Source organism: Puntigrus tetrazona, chromosome 25 (genome assembly GCF_018831695.1).
Source record: "Puntigrus tetrazona isolate hp1 chromosome 25, ASM1883169v1, whole genome shotgun sequence".
NCBI classification, from domain to species: Eukaryota; Metazoa; Chordata; class Actinopteri; order Cypriniformes; family Cyprinidae; genus Puntigrus; species Puntigrus tetrazona.
In genome coordinates this window covers 6,544,890-6,563,881 of record NC_056723.1, presented here as the reverse complement: position 1 = coordinate 6,563,881, position 18,992 = coordinate 6,544,890, and the positions used below count along the sequence as shown (strand labels likewise).

At 35.6% G+C, this 18,992-nt stretch overlaps 2 protein-coding genes across 4 annotated transcripts in view; both read left to right on the top strand.

Annotated features, from left to right (window-relative positions):
• Positions 1-11,667, top strand: part of smpd3 (sphingomyelin phosphodiesterase 3) — a 36,178-nt gene extending 24,511 nt beyond the window's left edge. For all 3 annotated transcript variants that reach the window (XM_043228488.1, XM_043228489.1, XM_043228490.1), the window contains exons 4-8: positions 3,599-3,760; positions 4,541-4,630; positions 7,298-7,361; positions 7,437-7,599; positions 8,473-11,667. In XM_043228488.1, the coding sequence (XP_043084423.1) occupies positions 3,599-3,760; positions 4,541-4,630; positions 7,298-7,361; positions 7,437-7,599; positions 8,473-8,574 (581 nt within the window). In that variant the 3' untranslated portion in view covers positions 8,575-11,667. The remainder of the gene's footprint in view (positions 1-3,598; positions 3,761-4,540; positions 4,631-7,297; positions 7,362-7,436; positions 7,600-8,472) is intronic.
• A 5,092-nt stretch (positions 11,668-16,759) lies between these two features.
• ccl35.1 (chemokine (C-C motif) ligand 35, duplicate 1) lies at positions 16,760-17,818 on the top strand. The gene is made up of 3 exons (XM_043228753.1): positions 16,760-16,944; positions 17,044-17,158; positions 17,285-17,818. The coding sequence occupies exons 1-3, from the start codon at positions 16,875-16,877 to the stop codon at positions 17,394-17,396; spliced, it is 297 nt and encodes a 98-aa protein (XP_043084688.1). The 5' UTR covers positions 16,760-16,874; the 3' UTR covers positions 17,397-17,818.
• Positions 17,819-18,992: the final 1,174 nt, after the last annotated feature.

Here is an 18,992-nt window from a genome sequence, read left to right as displayed (position 1 = left end):
TTTGTCCATACACTGGAAGTCAATGGTAACCAAAACTTCGGTCTCATTGAGTTAAAAGCGTCTACGCTTCTCTCAAATGCACATTGCAATTTACCGTTACACAGAACAAAATGATTATATATTATACATGGTTTATACAAGCTCACTGTACGTTACGTAAATACACACATCTTGTGAGAGATCTAATTTAATGGGCAAATAAATATACAGTCATTCGCATTTGCAGTCCGTGTGGAAAATGTATAAGACAGCACTGTTGCATTTTTAATAACTTCTGAGGTTTATTTTGCTCTGTTTATGTAAGCTGTTTGATCGGTTACATCAAGACTGGTTACGTTCACGGTGTGGATGAATCATGTTTGTGTCGGAGACTCAAGGTCTATAGAAGAGTCTCTTACAAAACAAAAACAAACACTCTCTGTCTTTGAACGTGTCTCTGATTGTACGTGATCTCTGAGGCATCTGTCGTAGAAAATCAACATGTGCTGTTATGAATAATTAAGCGAAGTGTCTTCTCATAGGATAAGGGAATGCAGTCTTATGAATAATTATGAAACATTGAAAGTCGTTGAGCGCTAAAAAGCTTAAAATTAAGTAGTTTTCTCATATGATTAAAATTAATGGATGTTTACTTTGTCTCCCATGATGTGCAACACATACTATTAAAATCTCAGAATATATAGATAGTTTAGTGTTGCATAATCCTTTGTTGTTTAAGAAAATATACATATATTTAGTAGTATTACTGAATATTCATTATTATTATGCCAATTAATAAAATAATATAAGAATATATTGTATTATTAATAGTAATATAATATTAAGTATAATTAGTGTTTCAAACGATTAAAAGTTGTTGTTTACATGATATGTGTCTGTATTATTATGCATAAATATGCATATACACATACAGTATATATCTTATATATATATATATATATATATATATATATATATATATATATTTACATGTATATACATTTATATAGTTAAATTAATCACAATTAATCGTTTGACAGCAGTAATTTTAATTAATTTAATAATTTAATAATTTGTTGCTGTTGATTTTTTTAAATGTCAACACACACATATAAAATAGTTGTATTAGTATTAATAAATGTAATAATTGTTATGCCTATCAATAATAATAATAATAATAAATGTGAAATATATTTTATTTTTATATATGAAATTACACATTTAGTGGCGTTACGTAGCTATTTTTCTAGTCAGGACCACAAGCTGGAGTGTTTTTTTTCAGGTTGTATCCTGACACACACTCATAAACCCCCGATGGTGTTGCCGTAGTCTGACTGGCGCGCTGATGTCGAGTGATCCTGACAGGTTTGTCCTGATCCTACGGCTCGTTTGCTGTAGATCTGAGTAGATTTCCACACAGAGCGGGGAAACAGTCGTGTGGAAGTGAGCGCTCGTGTACGACCCATAAAAAGCGCCTTTTCTTTGCTTTATCTCAGTATCTTGTGTCATGCACGCACACCCGAATCACCACTTCACATGCAGGGCCTATGACATCACTGCATGTTGACCCCTGTTCTCCGCTCCGATTAATCAACGTGTCCCGCTCGCCCACAGGATCCTGGTTCCCATGGCGACAGGCTCTCGCCGTTCCTGGCGTCAGCCCTATTTAAAGCTCGTGGTCTCTAGCGCTCATTTTTTACGAAGACACTCTTGCTATTCCGGGATCCACCTACGCCTCTGTGTGTCTGCCACCCGGTCTATTTATAGAACAGGGGCTATTTCAGGAGGATAAATGAAACATGAGGGAACGAGGGAAGAAACGGGGAAGAAGGCAAGAGAAACCTGATTATGCTGGAGATGATGCTGGACAGGGACTTTCAGGGACAAGTGTGGTTCAGTTAATAGAGGAGGCAGCTTCGTCTCTGGATATTCTCAATCAGTTGTTTGTGCCTGTCACTCTGTGTGTGCGTGTGTGTGTGCGTGTGTGTGTTATAGACTTTGACAGTGCCAAGGCAGGTTTAAGCTGTTCTACTGACATACACACATGTATGTGAAGTTGTTCACTTGTGGAAACACTGAAATATGTTTATTTATTTATTTATTTTTTGAAGTGCATAAAACTTTAAATGTCATTTCTTTATGAATTTAAGACATTAAGATCTTTTTAATGCAACCTGTCCTCCAACAAAAAATGACCCTATATGACGTTTGTGCAAGTACCTTATATGACCTATATTTACATTTTTAACGTAAATATAGGTCATGGTGCGTCTGTCGTCATGAGATGGCGTATGACTGTCATTACCAATCAAAATGCGTGTTCTGTTTAAATGCAGTGTGAGGATTTTTTTAATTACCGATCTCACATTGATTAAAACATATTTTGATGGGTGCAATCACATCGTATAACGCAATGCTCTACAGACTGAGCTACACAAGGCCCAAATTATGACGCCGCACAATTGTAGTATAAACTTTGATGGGTCGTATTTCAAGGATTTGTGCAAACGACCTATACAGACATATTGGTTGGAGGACTTGTTGTTTTAATGCCTTCATTTTTGGAATGGCAAATACAGACTTTAAGACCTGCAGAAACCCTTTAATAGTATAGTTAGTACTTTATTTTGTATGTTGTCATACAATACTTTTGCGTTTTTGTCACTTATAGACTACCACCTGGTGTTCAGTAAAAGTTTAGTTTTCTAAATTAAGTATAATGCATTAAATTGATGAAAATCTGACAATAAAAACATTTACAGTGTACAGTACAGTGTTACAAGGTTTCTGTATTAAATAAACACCATGTTGAATTTTCTATTCATCAAAGAATTATAAAAAATACATAATGGTTTCCACAACAATATTAATCAGAAGGACTGTGTCACCTTTGATAATAACGATAGACAAAAAATTCATTTACCAAAAGATAATTCAGCAATTTTCATAATTAACGTCATTGTCAAAAATCATTTTTTTTCCTTTCAAATTGATCTCAATCAAACTGCAGTCACATGAGTTAAAAAAACTAGCTAACTAACACAATAAACACACGATAACACAATAAAGAAAAGCATGGTTTTTGTAAATAAACTTTTTAAGTGTTTCTTGAGCAGAATATCAGCACGAGTTTTATTAAAGGTAAAAGAGATTTTTTAAAGGTTATTTTTTCACCCCCAGCAACATACATATTTCTAACTTTAGCAGCCGTATGAGAAATGCAATTAAATAGCTGTTCTTTTTTTCTTGTCTCTCTCTCTTTCTCTTACCTTCTCCACCAGCTCCACCAAAGCAGAGGGGAGATGTTACAGATGATCTCCTCTTTTCCTTTGCTTCACTGCTCTTTCGCGCTCTTCCTGTCTCTGTTTTCCCACCCTGGCCTCATTAAATCTCTACATCTGCCACAACCGCCTCAGAACGAGTTGTGAAAATGTGATAAACTGGAGGCGCCTCAGTGCGACGCTATTTCATTATATTACACCCAAATCAAATGAGTTGTTTTGCACAGTGCGCTCCGTGTGTGCGTTATTGAATAAAACCCCCCATAAAATGAAATTCAGAGTTTTATTACGTCTCAGTTCTTAGGTATTGTTTGTGTAAATCTGTCTTTGTCTCTCAGGTGATTCATCGGTGCGCTGCGAGCAGCTGGATATGCTCCTGGAGTGGGGAGCGGAGTTCAAGAGGGCCACCTCGAGCCCCACGGACGAGGAGAAGGTTCTGGAAGATCAGGTGGCCTTCGATGTCATCCTCGGAGACCTCAACTTTGACAACTGCTCCTCAGGTACCAGCATTCTCTCTTTACAGATGCCTGGGAATTTTGTAAAATTGATCATAGCTTTAGCTACTAAAAATAAGTATATGTAACAGCTGGGTTTAATGCATTTTAGAATGTTTAAAACATTCCATGATCCATGATTATCTTTATTGTTATTTGAATTGTTATTCATGTAATTATGACAGAGTATTTCTATTGTAATATAAAGATAGATAGATCAAAAATGTTATATATTTTCAGTATTATATTTATACTGTATTCAGTATTATATTGGTGAAATATTTAATAAATATAATAATAATTATTATTATTATTAACATTATATTATATTATTTATAATAATATTCATGATATTATTAAATGTGTGTGTGTATATATTGTTTGTTTGTTTGTTTTCTATATTCTATTCATATTAAACTATATTTTATTATATTCAGTGAGTAATTTCTATATCAAATGTATAATGTTTTATTTTGCTTTTATGATATACAATGTTTTACAGTATTTTATTTACTCTATTTGTAATTAAGCATCACAAACTTTGGAAAGAATGGCAGACAAATTATTTATTGTTTATTATTTTCATTTTCATTACTATTACTATTATAATCTTTCACAATTTATTTATTAATGTGTATTGACATTTACATTTAATATCCTTTTTAGAACGACTGCAATAATAATATTAATAATAGTAATAATAATCAGCTTGTTGTGTATGACCAGAAGGAGGCAATATAGCCATTTCTTTTTTTTTCTCACACGGTTTCTGTTTGTGTGTTGCAGAGGATAAGCTGGAACAGCAGCATGCCCTCTTCACTCATTATAAAGACCCCTGTCGTCTCGGTCCCGGAGAAGACAAGCCGTGGGCTTTGGGTGAGTTCAGTAAAGAACTTTCACAAGCAGCGCCATGAGAACTTGGGTGTTGTGGCTTACAATAGTGGATAGAAATCTGCACTTGTGGTTGACCAGTGTGGGTTTTTCAAGAACTGATGCAAATGGTAATGTCGGAAAAGCAGAGTGCTGACACAACAGATAAGCAAATATTTACAGGTGCAAATCAACATGAAGATTTGAATGTACTTGTCATTAAATTGTTTTATTATTGCAGGAATTTGATCAAATATTTAATACGGTTTTATTTTTGTTTTACACACACACTCACACAAAGATCTCTTATAACATGGTAGCAGGCTTTTTTCTGAAGTGTCTTGATTAGTGTGAGATTTTAAAGTTGCGGAGCTAAATTAGATGTCACACGGCTGTGCTCTCCACGGCCACACACAGATGGTGCACTAGATGAGCTGGCAGGAGACCACGGGAGAGAAGTTCTTGCCCAGCCTCACTTCTGAAATAGATCTAACGGAGTGCAGGCCTTTAATGGCGCTTCTGATTTTAGTGTCCATCATTTGTGGGCGTGTTCCACTTCTCTTTTATAGCTCACCCTGTTTCTTATCTCCTCTGGGGTCTGCTCAGGGTGTGAAGATTGACACTCTGAATAGACAGAAAGATAACAATTTTGTTACTAACCTCTAGAACAGGGATACTCAACCATATTTAGTCTATGACATTTAGATTTCAACTATACCTATATATGTTATATACCTATATATGTTCTATACTAACTATATGTTCCTTTGTATGTATATTGATAATATATTAATTATATTATTAAATAAATGTAATTTACTGCATATTTTACAGTCATTTTACCAAAAACGTAGATTTGTTGATTTGATTTACATGCATATATATGCTGTCAAGTGATCCCATCAAAATAATAAAAGTTTTTGTTTACATGTTATATGTGTATGTAAGTGTAAATATAATTGATATTTCTTAAATACATGCATGAATTTATATATACATAGTAAATATACACAGTATACACAAAAACTTGATTAATAGTTTGACAACACTATATTGTCATATTATTAATACTATTTATCCACTACCTGATAACTATCTCTAAACATTAATTACAATTAAACAAACATAAACGTTCATTGAAACACTTTTTTGGAGATTTACTAACAGTTAATAAAAAAAATTATAATACTCACAAAAATATTAATTATTTATTTCCGTTGGATCTTGTGCATTCGGTAAATATATTACACAGCTAATGACTTGATCATTAGAACAGAAAGAATAATTAATAATCCTTTTGGGGGAAAAACACAACTTTGCTATCTCTCAACATGCTTCTTCACATTTGATGGTGAACTATTGAACCCAGACGTTTATCTGATGAAATTCATATCTGAAGTAGAAACGCGTGTGCTTGATGAGAGAAAACAATGATCATCAAGCACTGTGAACTTACGTTTACCATTTTTAATGTGCATAAAATAAGATGAAATAAAATGGTAAGGAGTAAAAAGTACATTTTGTGCATGTACATCAGGTGCTGTCAAACTTATTTTTATTATTGTATATGTATATGTAATGTCTATGTGTGTGTGTGTGTGTGTGTGTGTATATATATATATGCATACACATAGATATTTTGAAAATATATTTGCATGTATATATTTATATTCATATTCATAATTATATACTTTTATTTAATATATAAACAAACATTTTTTGTAATGCATGTATTTTTATATTCATAAATAGTACACACACACATACAGTGTAAACAAAAACTTTTATTTTGTATGCAGTCAATCACAATTAATCATTGCACAGCGCTTTTGTTTGTTTTAATTTATATATACTAACACTTCATTATCAAAACAATAATTATGTGTTTGTTTACAATGAAAGTGCATCTGCAAAACAAGGATTTATCTTACTTCCTCATGAAAACCTCGTCTGAATATGACGACGTATATTGTGTAACAAACTTCACGAAGATTTATTTATTTGTAATAAATAATAAGCGTTTCTCACTTCAGAAGGCTTCATGAATCTGGTATACCATGGTTTAAACATTTGAAGAGGTTTTTAGAAGCCCATTGAAATCCTTAAATAAAGAGCAGTAGTCACAAATAGCACCTTAATGGAAAGTACTGGAACTATCGGTTTAGAGAGGAAAGGTTAGGTGCACATTAGATACATGCATATATCAGAGCACAGTCATGACTCATACAAATCTCCCTTGAGTTTCTTTTAACATTGGTGTTACTCTCAGCGGTCCCAGTGGGATCTGTCCCTTTCAAGAGACCTTGATCGCATAGAGATGTCAGATGTCTGCCGCTTGAATGATTTAGGGGTCTTTTAAGTGATCGTTAAAAATGTAAAAAATTTCAGCTCATATAAACTTTCAACCTGGCCAGAGGTGACATCATCAAGGAACCAATCTGTGACAGAATGGAGAAAAAAAAACCTTGGGAGAAACCAGGCTCAGTTCTCCTCTGGCAGGACGACCAGCACTTATTTTCCAGTTAATTTTTAAATGTAATAGTTAGATTGTGTGAAAGATTTGCGTGTGTGTGTTGGAAATATATACTTGTTAATACTTGCACCAAGGTATGTTAATGCCAAGAGACCACGTAGTAATCTTCTTATGTTTGCCTGCATGTGCATATTATACAGGTACACTGCTGGACACGAGTGGTCTTTATGATGAGGAAGTCAGCTCACCAGAGAGCCTCCAAAAGTAAGTTGAGCACACACGCACGTGCATGTATGGGTCAAGAATTTGTGACAGACGTATATTGCATTTCTCTGACAGGGTTATGGAGAATGAAGAGGGGAGAAAAGAGTACTTGGTGTTCCCCGCTAGCAAGAACCATTGTCCCAGCCAGAAGGGGCGCAAAATCCCCCTGAAAGGCAATGGCAGGAGAATCGATTACATCCTTTATAAAGAGGAAGGCCTGCAGCAAGACTGGAAAGTGGTGAGTTCTAATTAATAAACATACTTCCCTTTTTGAGTGCATTATGCAAATAATGACTAAATACTAACTGTGACTAAAATTTAGAGTGAATACAGGAACACGGGACTGCTCATGGGAGTCAATAAACAAATGAGCTCATGTACAGTAGCATGTTCATGCTTGTGGGTGGTGTAAAATATGATCAAGCTGCTTGTGCTGTGTCTGTAGTATAAAGTATATATTATTTACAGCAGAACATACTGCCCCGGGTATCATATCCAACAATGCAGTGCAGGTTAGTTTAGTTTTTCATTTCTAGTGTTGCAAAAAATAAAAACAGCCATGGCCCTTGCATTTTTTTTCTATTTAGTGGATGAAACTGGTTTCCACAGAGATCGAATTCAAATGTAATTTAAAACTCTATATTTTAATATATTAAGTAATTGTGAAAATGTATTAGGGTGCAGCTGTATTTTCTCCGGTTTGTTTATCACGTTGGAAGTGGAAGGCAAAGTTGGGTTCTTTGCATTATGGGATACGTTATTTCACACAGTTATGCTTTGTGTACTGCACATCTTAGCAAACATACTCTGCTTAGATATCATATTGCCTATTTGTCCAGTATATTCACTATATAGTGAAGAAACAGTGTTACTAGCTTCATTTGTGCATAACTACTGTTCGGTATTCTAGACAAGGAGGAACGTACTATGTGTAGCTATGCTTACTTAACTCTTTGGTGCCATCCCATAGAGTAGTGTTATAATAGCATCCAAATAGCATCTGACACTTTTGTTTTAATTCACGCATTTTCAGAGGTATGCATTTCTGTGTGCTATATGTTTTGCTCTTATTTTAAAAGTTATTAAAAACCTGATCTATCACCCCTTAAAGGATATAGAGGAGTTCAGCTTCATCACTCAACTCGCTGGATTGACTGACCACCTCTCAGTGGCTGCAAGATTGGTTGTGTCAACTGGAGAAGAGGAGACTTAGGACCCGGCCATAATTCAAAAAAATCAATGCCACGGAGAGAGGGGGGAGAGGCAAAGAGAGAGCCAGAGAAGTGAGCGAAAGGAAAAACAGCAGGAGGAGGCATTTGTCAAGCTTCCCGACGGATGAGGGCAGGGTGATTGAGAGGGTTGTAATTCATAAAAAAAAAACGATGGATGACATAGATGGAAAACACAGACAAGAGAGGGGGGTGAAGGAAAGGAGAAAACCACCAATCAGCTCAAAGCAGCGTGAAGGTGTGTGATTTTGTAGACTTTGGTTCTCCATCCACCCCTGGACTCTGCTTGTTTACATCTGAACTGAGGAACAAAAATGAAAGATTTACTCACCTTTGCACTTCTGAAGCTTCTCTGGGGCCCTTAAAGGGGCGGAGGCCATTTTCTGGTGCCATGACCCGGGTATTTGAATGAAGCTGTTGCATGGAAGAATGCGTACATTGACTGTTCCGGTCGTCCTGTCACACAATATGGACAAGGACGTGTCCGTCTGTGTGTTTGAAGTTAGTCCACTGCAAGATCTATCCCTCAGCGTTCTTCAAAAGACCTCAGCAAGTGTCTTTCTTTTCTAACGTCTTTCTAAGGTTTCTATGGCCTCGCGCCATCTTTTTAGGGAGTTTATATACTGATATACAATACTGATCAAGGTTGCATTGTATGGCCTCATGTAACACTAAGTTAAACGATTGAGAACATGTTTTGTTGACTGCTGGGATATAATGATATAGTCCTGAACTATGGGAAAACCGAACAGCTGGTGGGGATTTAACCCCAAACTGTTGGTAGATGCATGTTTCTCAGTGCACTGCCATGTTCGCCATGGCCTGCATGTTTGACGTGAACCCCGAGACGTAATTAACACAGGCTATTTTTCACACACAAGTCCCCTCCCCTAACACTTTTCCTTCTTGCAGTATTGCTGTGGCTCCATCGCAGGAGAATGATGTCGTAGAAAGGCATCGCAGTGTTCACTGTTTACATATTTGAGCCAAGATTGTCGTCCCCTGCAAATGTTTACACACTTATCAGGCAACGGTACCCCAAGAACTACCCCAGGTAGACCCACCGAAGCTCGCTCTTCATGTGTTAACACAGTTGCTTTTATACTCTCTAAAATTCTCTTGTTATAAGTTGTTATTATTGCTATTATTGTTATTATTATCATTATTCTTATGATTACTATGGTTCGTAGATTTGACATTATGTGCTTTTTACAAATGACTACATTCCCCATGATGCATTTATCTGCTTTTTGCTATGTTAGAGGTTTACAGCAATGTAGTGTAGAGCTCCGCCCTGTTTTGACTGACAGACTAATTGGCCAATCAGTATGCCTATAAACAGCTTCAGAAACAAATATCAAATGCTGTGTTCCATTCGGTTCTGAACGTGCATGGGAACACAACCTAACCACCAACCAAAAAAAGCATTCGGTTGTGTTAAGAGTTATTCACATTCTCTGTAGAAGTGGAAAGATCTACTAAAATATAACGCAATCTCATGAATGAGTATTTCGGAGGCACAATTTTCTGTTTCTATTTACTGTGCTATTTATATGCAAAAATACACTTTTGCCTGCATATGATGTGCAATTGGCAGGTTTAGGGGTGCGTATTATATCCATGCCAACAAAGTGCGTATCATATACATGCAAAAACATGCATTATATGCATTTCAAACATGTGTATCATATGCATGCCAAAGTTGGTTTCTGCATAAAAATAGTATATAAAATACAAGAAAAAATTGTGCTATTGATGCACATTTTCTTCGGACCAGTTTCAAAAATACTAAAAGAATAACAGAAAGTGTTACTTCTTCATTGGGTTGAAAGGTTCTGTGCATGGAGAGTAACTCTTAAAGGGACAGTTCACCCTAAAATGAACATTGTTGTTCATCTTACGAACACAAATGAAGGTATTTTTGATAAAATCCAAAATCTTTCTGACCCAGCAAAGACAGCAACGCAACTGGCATGTTCATCATGTTCATCAGTGACAGCAGTATTTTAGCCATAATTTTATGAGACTACAAGGATTTCAACGGAGAGGATGACTTGTAATTTCTGAGGGTAATTAATCATGAAATTTTAATTTTGAGTGAACTATCCGAACTGTTAATGACTTTTGAGTCAATCCTTTTTTTGTCAAAAACTGGTTCTTAAATCAGTGAGGATTTTCTTTTTTGGTAAATCAAAAGCGTGCATCTTATTGCTACTAACAGAGAGGTTTACAACAGCATAGTTACAGCAATGTTCCTCATAGTTAAGGTGATTATTCACGACAGTGTGTAGTTAAAATATGTTAAGTTAAAAATTGTTTTGTCAGCATTTCATTAATATTAACAAATAAAAGGTGTTATCAAATTTTATGCTTACTCCTATGTTATTTTTGTTTAATTTACAAGGCCAAAAAAGAACTGTAAAAAGTCATGTAAACGCAATATTTGTAATAATTTGTAATTTTATTGTAAATTGTAAAATTTATTTATTTTACCAATTATTCAAAAAAGTTTGTGGTTTGAAGCCAGTGATAAAAACAACTCGCATCAAAATTTGGATGGAGCGCAGCATTGATCTACTCCCACTAATTTTAATCTTGCTATCATTCTTCAATCAGGTCGGTGTGCCATAATAATTAGCCCTATCCAGAACTACCAATTCTAATGCATATAAGGAAGCATGGGTATAATTCAGATGATCTCTTGGTAACCTGTGTTCATTTAATCTGAAGTTAAACTCTTCCTATCGTATCCAAACTGACGTCATTTTTCGAGGGTCAGACAGGGAGAGCTGTAGTAGAGATGCATGCAGTGAAATAATGAAGCTTCACAATTTCTCACTCTCATCGCTGTCCATAAAGATCTTACTGTTCTCTATATATTGTTTTCAAGACTATGTACTTTTTGTTGTTGTTTCTGTTTTCTTATTTTAAATTTCGAGGAATGCGGCTTGCTGCGAGCTTTCAGCTGGTCAGGCTCTCAAGGGGAAAATGGAAAGGGAAAAGCTTTCTCAGTGTCAGCTCTTTATAAATGCATTTTGGTTCTGCTTTTTATTAAAAAAATCCCTCTTTGATTCAAAGTGTGTGTGTGTGTGTTTTGATTATTTGTTAAAAATGGGTTTAGAGTTTTGTTTCACATTTTTCCCAGTGAAATTACCATATATAAATACCTAAGAACCTACTTTCGGTGTTTCTTTGATGATGTGACAGGGCTGAAAAGACGTGAGATGTGCGGATCCGAATGCATGGTCAAAACAGGCAGGGTCAAACTACATCAAATGAAGGGGAAAACCAGAAAGCAGTCTGAAAAAACAAGCAAGGGTTAATCCATGGTGAACGTAAGCCAAAAGGACAAGGTAAAGCAATGATCCGATAACGAGAGTGATGATCTGGGCACGGTGCAAACAGTCCAAGACAAGGGTTAATCCAATAAACACGGGCAGAGACGTAACAATGAGATAACGACTGAGCTAGAAACTGCTTTGAATCTCAGTTTACGCTACGAGAGTGATAATCGAAACAAAACGGTAACAAATGAAAAAAGTGTAATGATAAGAAATACAGTCCAGGGTGTAGTGCAATAGTGTAGCGTGAGAGTCAATGCGATGGAAGGGTGACCTCTGGTGGTGAGAGAATGGCGGTTCATAGACAGAATTCAGGACAGAGTAAAAAGCAGTTTAAAACCATTAACGTCTTTCTGCCATTTTTGATTCAATGCATCCTTGCTGAATAAAAATAGTCATTTCTGAGCAATGACATTTAATTTACAGTAAAAAGGTTTAACGCTTCCTTTAAATGATAAAAGTAACAATGACTACAAAATGATTTTCATTAAAGATCCTGCACAATCGTGTACTGCCCAACACTTTCATTGTAGTCATGTTGTAGAGCTAAAAAATTCCCCAGGAAGCAGATTACAAGGTCAAATCAATGTCGCTTCAGGAAGAACCTGTTGTAAGAAATTGTTCAAAAGCATACCGTTAAATCTCCTGTGAGCAACTTAGACACCTAACTGGTTTTATATGGTTGGGAATTCACTTTTTTGGATTTTCATACAGCAGAAACCAGAGCCATTAATGGAATTGACACAAAAAAAACACAAAAAGCCATATTCATTATGTTGAGTCATTTTAATGCTTTATTCAGCTCTGTTTTTTTATAATTAAACATACAGCAACAGAATAGATGGCTTGTTGAGCTTTGGTAAAAGTGTTTGCTGTTCGATTAGAGCAAGAACTATTATTATGACTGATGTCATTTGTCTCAGCCTGAACCAAATCGGGACAGATCAAAAGAGGATGTGATACTATCGGCGACATTTACTGTCTTACAGTCTCAATGATCTAAATTAGTGGTTTTAACATGTGAGTCTATATAGGCATTTTTAGGCTCTTCTAATAATTAAGCCTGCAAAATGTGTTCGTCAATTGGCATAATTTGTATTTACATATTTCTGATTTTATAAATGTGCACTCACATTTACTGTCCTTTATAGCTGCCCACTGGTTTTAAAGCACCCTGGCTTTCCTTGCATGCTGTATGCAAAAAGCATACCCTGTATAGTCTAATTCACAAACATATGACTCTTAAAGCAACACGCCACTTAAAAAAAAAAAAAATAGACTCATTTTCCAACTCCTATAGAGTTAAAGTGTCGGGTTTTACTATTTTCTAATCCATTCAGCTAATATCAGGATCTGGTAGCACTTTTAGCTGTAGCTTAGCATAGATCATTGAATCTAATTAAACCATTAGCAAAAATGACCAGAGAGTTTTAAGATTTTTCAGCATTCGCATTCATGTATGCAGTGTTGTTATTTTGTCTTGACTGCATTTGTAACTAATTTGGCCCCATATATAGCTGATTCATTTGCCGCTAATAAATCTCTGATAGTTTCCCTGATAGGACTGCTTACCTGATAAAACATTCAATACCAAAGTACTGGTTTTGTTCCCAACAGGAGCATGAGGCTTCACTTCAATCAAACTCAACGCTAGTTCTTTACCAGCTACAGATAAAGCAGCAGCTTGGAATAAGGGACATCTTAAAAACCTTTTCCACCTCAAGCAAGAAGGGCTACAAACGAAGCATTTCCTCTTTCGGTGATGTTTGCTGTGCTTTCCTGTTTCACTGTTGTAATGCTTTTCTATTTCTGGTCGCTGCCGTCCACTCAATGCACAAACGCTTAAAGGAACTAAAACTAATATTAATGTTGGTCTTTTTCTGCAAAACAGACGAAACTAAGTGAATTCAGTATCTTCTTACATTGTGAAGATCTAGCAATTTCGCATTCATGTATGCAGTGTTGTTATTTTGTCTTGACTGCATTTGTAACTTCTCGTTTTATTAAAATGGGCATAATCATAATTTCTATGTCATAAAGGAAAGCTACTGATAAAGCGAAAAAAAGCATTTCCAATCAGCCCCTAAGTCTTATTTCAAATCGTTAGTTTAAACAGGCGTGTTTTGGCTTGGGAATGACTAGGCTCTGCAAGATTATTTATTGGAATATTTTTGCAAGTGTTTTTATTAGAGAAGTAGTACATGCTTGTAGGATGGCCTATAAATAAAATCAGAGAACTGTAGCGTTGTATTGGGCCTTAATGAGCATGCGCTAGTCTCTTCGTGGTACACGATAAACACACTGAGAATGAACCCGTACTAATCGCTTTATGATACAATTAAAATGATTTTTGTGAAGTTTTGACAGCTGGCAGCGCTCCGGGAGATAACAATTGCAGGTGAAGTGGGGACAGATCAAAATAACTATAATTCTGCTTGTATATTAAACGATGCACATTACATTTGGCCATATAAATATAATGACAAGTATACTTTGAACGTTATTGTAACATTTCCTATGTCTTTTCGTCACATGCTTGGACTGTTTTGTTTTTTCGTGTCTCATGTGTGCCCTACTTCCTGCCTCCTGTTAACTGAAGTATTGTGTTCAGGTGTGTTAGGTTAAGTCATTTCCTGTGTCCTATAAGTTCCTGTTTGTTCTATGTCAAATTTTCCGGTCTCGTCAAAGTATACGTGTGGTCTGTATTATTTACTCTTTAGTGGAATATTAAACACTATTAATTGTGATCAGTCCTCATCGAGTGCTCCTTCCCCAACCACACCGCGAAGCTTTTATTGTTTAGTTTTATAATGCTGATCCCACTACATGAAGAAGCTTTAAAAAGCCCCTCAAATAATTCCCCTACATTTTGCAGCACAAACGACCAATTTCTTTCAAAGGGATTCCTTTGAAGCTTGGGGGGGAAACAGGATACCTTTTGTTACATTCAAAAACCTAAAAAAAAAACTACTGGGAATTGTTTGGATAAAATGAGTAATGGATCCAAATCAAACTCACATCAGCTGAGTAGTTCTGCAGAATAAAACACTGATCTGTGAATCATCAGGAATGTACCTTAAAGTACATGTTTCTAACGCGCTGAAATACTTTATTGATATTATATGTGCTCGACGTATGGCTTCGAAACAAGCTTCGTGACAAGTGCACAAGGTTTCTGAAGTGTGTCTGTTTCGCTATGATATAATGTAAATGTGTATGAGTCAGAGAATGAAAAGACTCAGTGTCCAACAGGTGTGAGAGAGATTTGTTCAAAACAATTACATTTACAGTTTTTAGTTTTTAAAAGCTCAAATAAATATTACAGTTGAATTTCTTTTGTCAGCCCCCCAAAAAAATATATCTAGCTGAGGGGGTGTTTGTATCTTAAGTAAACTGTCCACGTGTGGCTTACACACAAAAATGTCAAAAGTTCACGCTGTTAGCGGTGATGACATTTGTCATGCATTTTGTACCCCTTTTTGAAAGAGGAAGTGATACTTGTTGGGGCATTAGTGCCTTCTAAATGTGGCGCCGGCATGTCTTTAAGAAAGCTCATGACAGCAATAACTTTAACTAGCCTTTAACTAGTTAACTAGCCTTTTTTTTTTTTATTCAGAGATGCCAACTAATGTCTCTTGCTTATACATCAAATCATATTTTAATAAAAGGTATGAATTCTTTCAATAAAATGTATTATTATTATATCTATTATTATTATTATTGCTCCAGAACATCCATATATAGCATATTATATAAAATTCATTCTTTCATCCTACCAGTAACAAAATATAATAATACATTTGGTTTATAATATATGGTTAATTTCTTCTTTTATTCTTCTTCTTCATATACTTATGTACACTCAATCACATTTTCAGTAAAAGGCATTAATTCTATCAGTAAAATATTTTGTTATTACTGGCTCCAAAACGTCCATATATGCCCTATTCATACTTCCGTTCTACCAGTGGCAAAATATAATAATATATTTAGTTTAAAATATATGGTTAACTTCTTTTTTTCTTCTTATAGTTTCATCATTGTCATGATGATCTATATACAATCAAATTGTTTTATTAAAAAATAAAAAGTATTCTTCTTCTTACACCTTTATTTTACCAACGACTACCAGATATAATATTATTTTTGTTGTTGAAAGGATTATTTATTGCATATTTTACTCATATTAATAAAAAATATATATTTTAGGTACGGCGTAGTGTTCCCAAAAATCAACAATCTGACCTTCCGGTCAAATATTTATATTTGGCTGAACTATTTACATTTTCTTTCACATTTTGATCAGTTTCCGCAATCAGCAATATTTGCTAAAACTGTCAAATCTGTGCCTAATTTTGTATAAATTTGTTGAATTGACATACACCTAACTCCAAGGTTGCACAAATTCGTATATATATTAGCCACAAATTTGCCAACTTGTAAAATACATACAAATTGGTCACAAGACTGTGTAGCTAATACCAAATACATGAATCAAAATTCATGAAACTTTTGATGACTCCTGTGTGTGGAATGGCATGAGCGTGACTCTAGTGCATCTAGTTTCCTTCTGGCATATTGGCACTCTCTGTTCAGTACTCCAGTGTTGTGTTTTTTTGTTGTGTTTTTTTTTTTTTGCCACTGTAGCGAAAGAGGAAGCGAAAGCTTTGCTTTCAGGGCTGTCCCTCAAAAAAAAAAGACTCGTGAAGGTCAGAAGCACGTGTGGGATGACGGCAGATACTGGTGGACTTTCTTTCTGTGTGGGTGAATTTGACGCAAAATCTCCCTCCTTAAATTCCACCCATGAAGGGATATTCCCCTCACAGAAGAGCCTCTATAAAGTCCTTCTGCCTGGACAATGAGGCACACAGAACCAAGCCCAGCCTGAGTGCTTTACCTCTAACGGACTCAAACAAACATCCAGCCAATCTAAGACAACCAAAATGAGCGCCTCTCGCGTCGTCATTTTCTCTGCAGTGGTGGTGCTTCTGTGCGCAGTTAGCCTCAGCGAAGGTAAGATGGAGGAGAAAGATAAATTAACATAAAAAACCCCCCCATTAAATTACAGTATAGTTGTAAACCGTTTTAACAAAAACCTATTCTTTAATCTAGGTTTGCGTATTGGACCGCAAAGGTGCTGTTTTTCTTTTTCAACTCGTCCTGTGCCGATCAAAAAAGTGGTTGGCTACAGCATGACAAGCCAGCAGTGCCCCAACGAAGCCGTGATGTAAGTTTCACATCAATATATCTCCGTTTTTGTGTTTGCGGGAGACAAAATACAATAGCATTTGTCGAGCTCATTTGACCAACAGAGCTGTTCCTTTGCGTCTGATGATATTTCTTTTGAATGCAGGTTCAAGACTGTGAAGGGTCTTTTCGTGTGCGCCAAACCCACCGACTCATGGGTACAGGAGAACATGAAGATCCTCGACAGCAGGAACGTCGGAAGCCAGGGGACCTTGTGATCATTATCGACCAGAGTCCTCCGACTTCTGAGCTGTTTTGGAAGCACTGGACAAGTGTGGGGGTCTGAGCAAAACTGAAAAAAAAAAAAAAAAAAGAATGCAATTATTGTACTCGCCGACAAATGCATTGTCACTAACTGATCAGCATGTTGAAGCTAAGGGGTTAAACAATCCAGAATGTATGTTGTTTATCATTTTCTGTCATTTGTCTTACTAATGTATTTTTAAAAAGAGTGTTAAAGTATAAAGGATAAAGTATTGCAGATCATCAATTTATATCTTAAACTATATGCTATATAGAAGAACATGCAATAATCTGCATATATGAAGAATGTGTCATTGAAGACGACATAATTATGATCTGTTTATGTAAGTTTTTGCTAATGTAACCTCCTCACAATAAAGACACTTTTGGGTCTCTATTTGACTTTATCTCCATTTGTGTGAAAATAATCAGGTGTTATCTTTTGCCATGAGTCACACACTGTTCACACAAACAGAGACCGTTTCAAGGTTTCTGTACATTGGAAAAAAAAAAAAAAAAAAAGGTTTATAATTGTGTATTTGCATATAAGAGGATTTTAAACATGCACCATGCTTAAACCTGATTAATCTGTAATCCTACAGGTTTTTATGTATAAATATATATATACACACACACATAATAATCTACTCTGTGAGATACTACACGCGGATCTGACAGTTAGCAAAACCTCAGAAAATTTGTAAAACATTACGCCTAAATAATGCATTTTAATATTAATAATGCATGAAATTACCATTATAACAGAGGATGCATCTCTCATTCAAACTTCTGAAAAGCATCCGGAAAGCATCTGAAAGTGACTTTTGTTGTTATTTTCCAAAACAATCTTCAGAAAGATGCTTTGGCTAAACTAACACAATACAACCAGATGAAGCCGTTAGCTAAAAAGGCATTTGAAATGTACTTTTTATTTAAAAACAGTTTTTTAACAACCAGGATTGTGGGGTCGTTGAATATTCTTTTTGATCATTATGGTGAATGACGTCAAGACACATCTATGTGCTTGGAGCAGTCAAATAAGGAATCTATACATATTTATGGGTTGTACACTTAAAACCAGAGAGGACTGTGGGTAAAAATGAGTTAACGAATGGGAACGAACTCATTCGCTGAGGCTTCTGACAGCACTGCAAAATGGCAGACACCCAATATAGTGCAATATATGTAGGGCACAGGGAACAGATTGGGGGCTGCAGTCAGATTAGCCAATCAAAATGCTTTATTCATGTCAATCAGTTAGTGCATTCAAGGGAACAGTCCATATATGGAAGGCCGGATACAGAAAGATTATTACTTTGATAGTTTATCATAAACAACTTTTTAATCATCACGAATGCTGAATAAAATAAAACAGACCAAAAACAACGAGACTGAAGATTTTATCCCCAAATTGATCTGAATGCTTTAACATGCATAAAAAAAAGACGTGATTCTTAAATGAAAATTTTCCCAGACTGTATGCCATTAATAACATAGTTCCTTTGGGGTGTGAAAATTGCTCTGTAAACCAGATGGAAAGTTTGTAAACAGTTTGTCTTATGCATCTGACG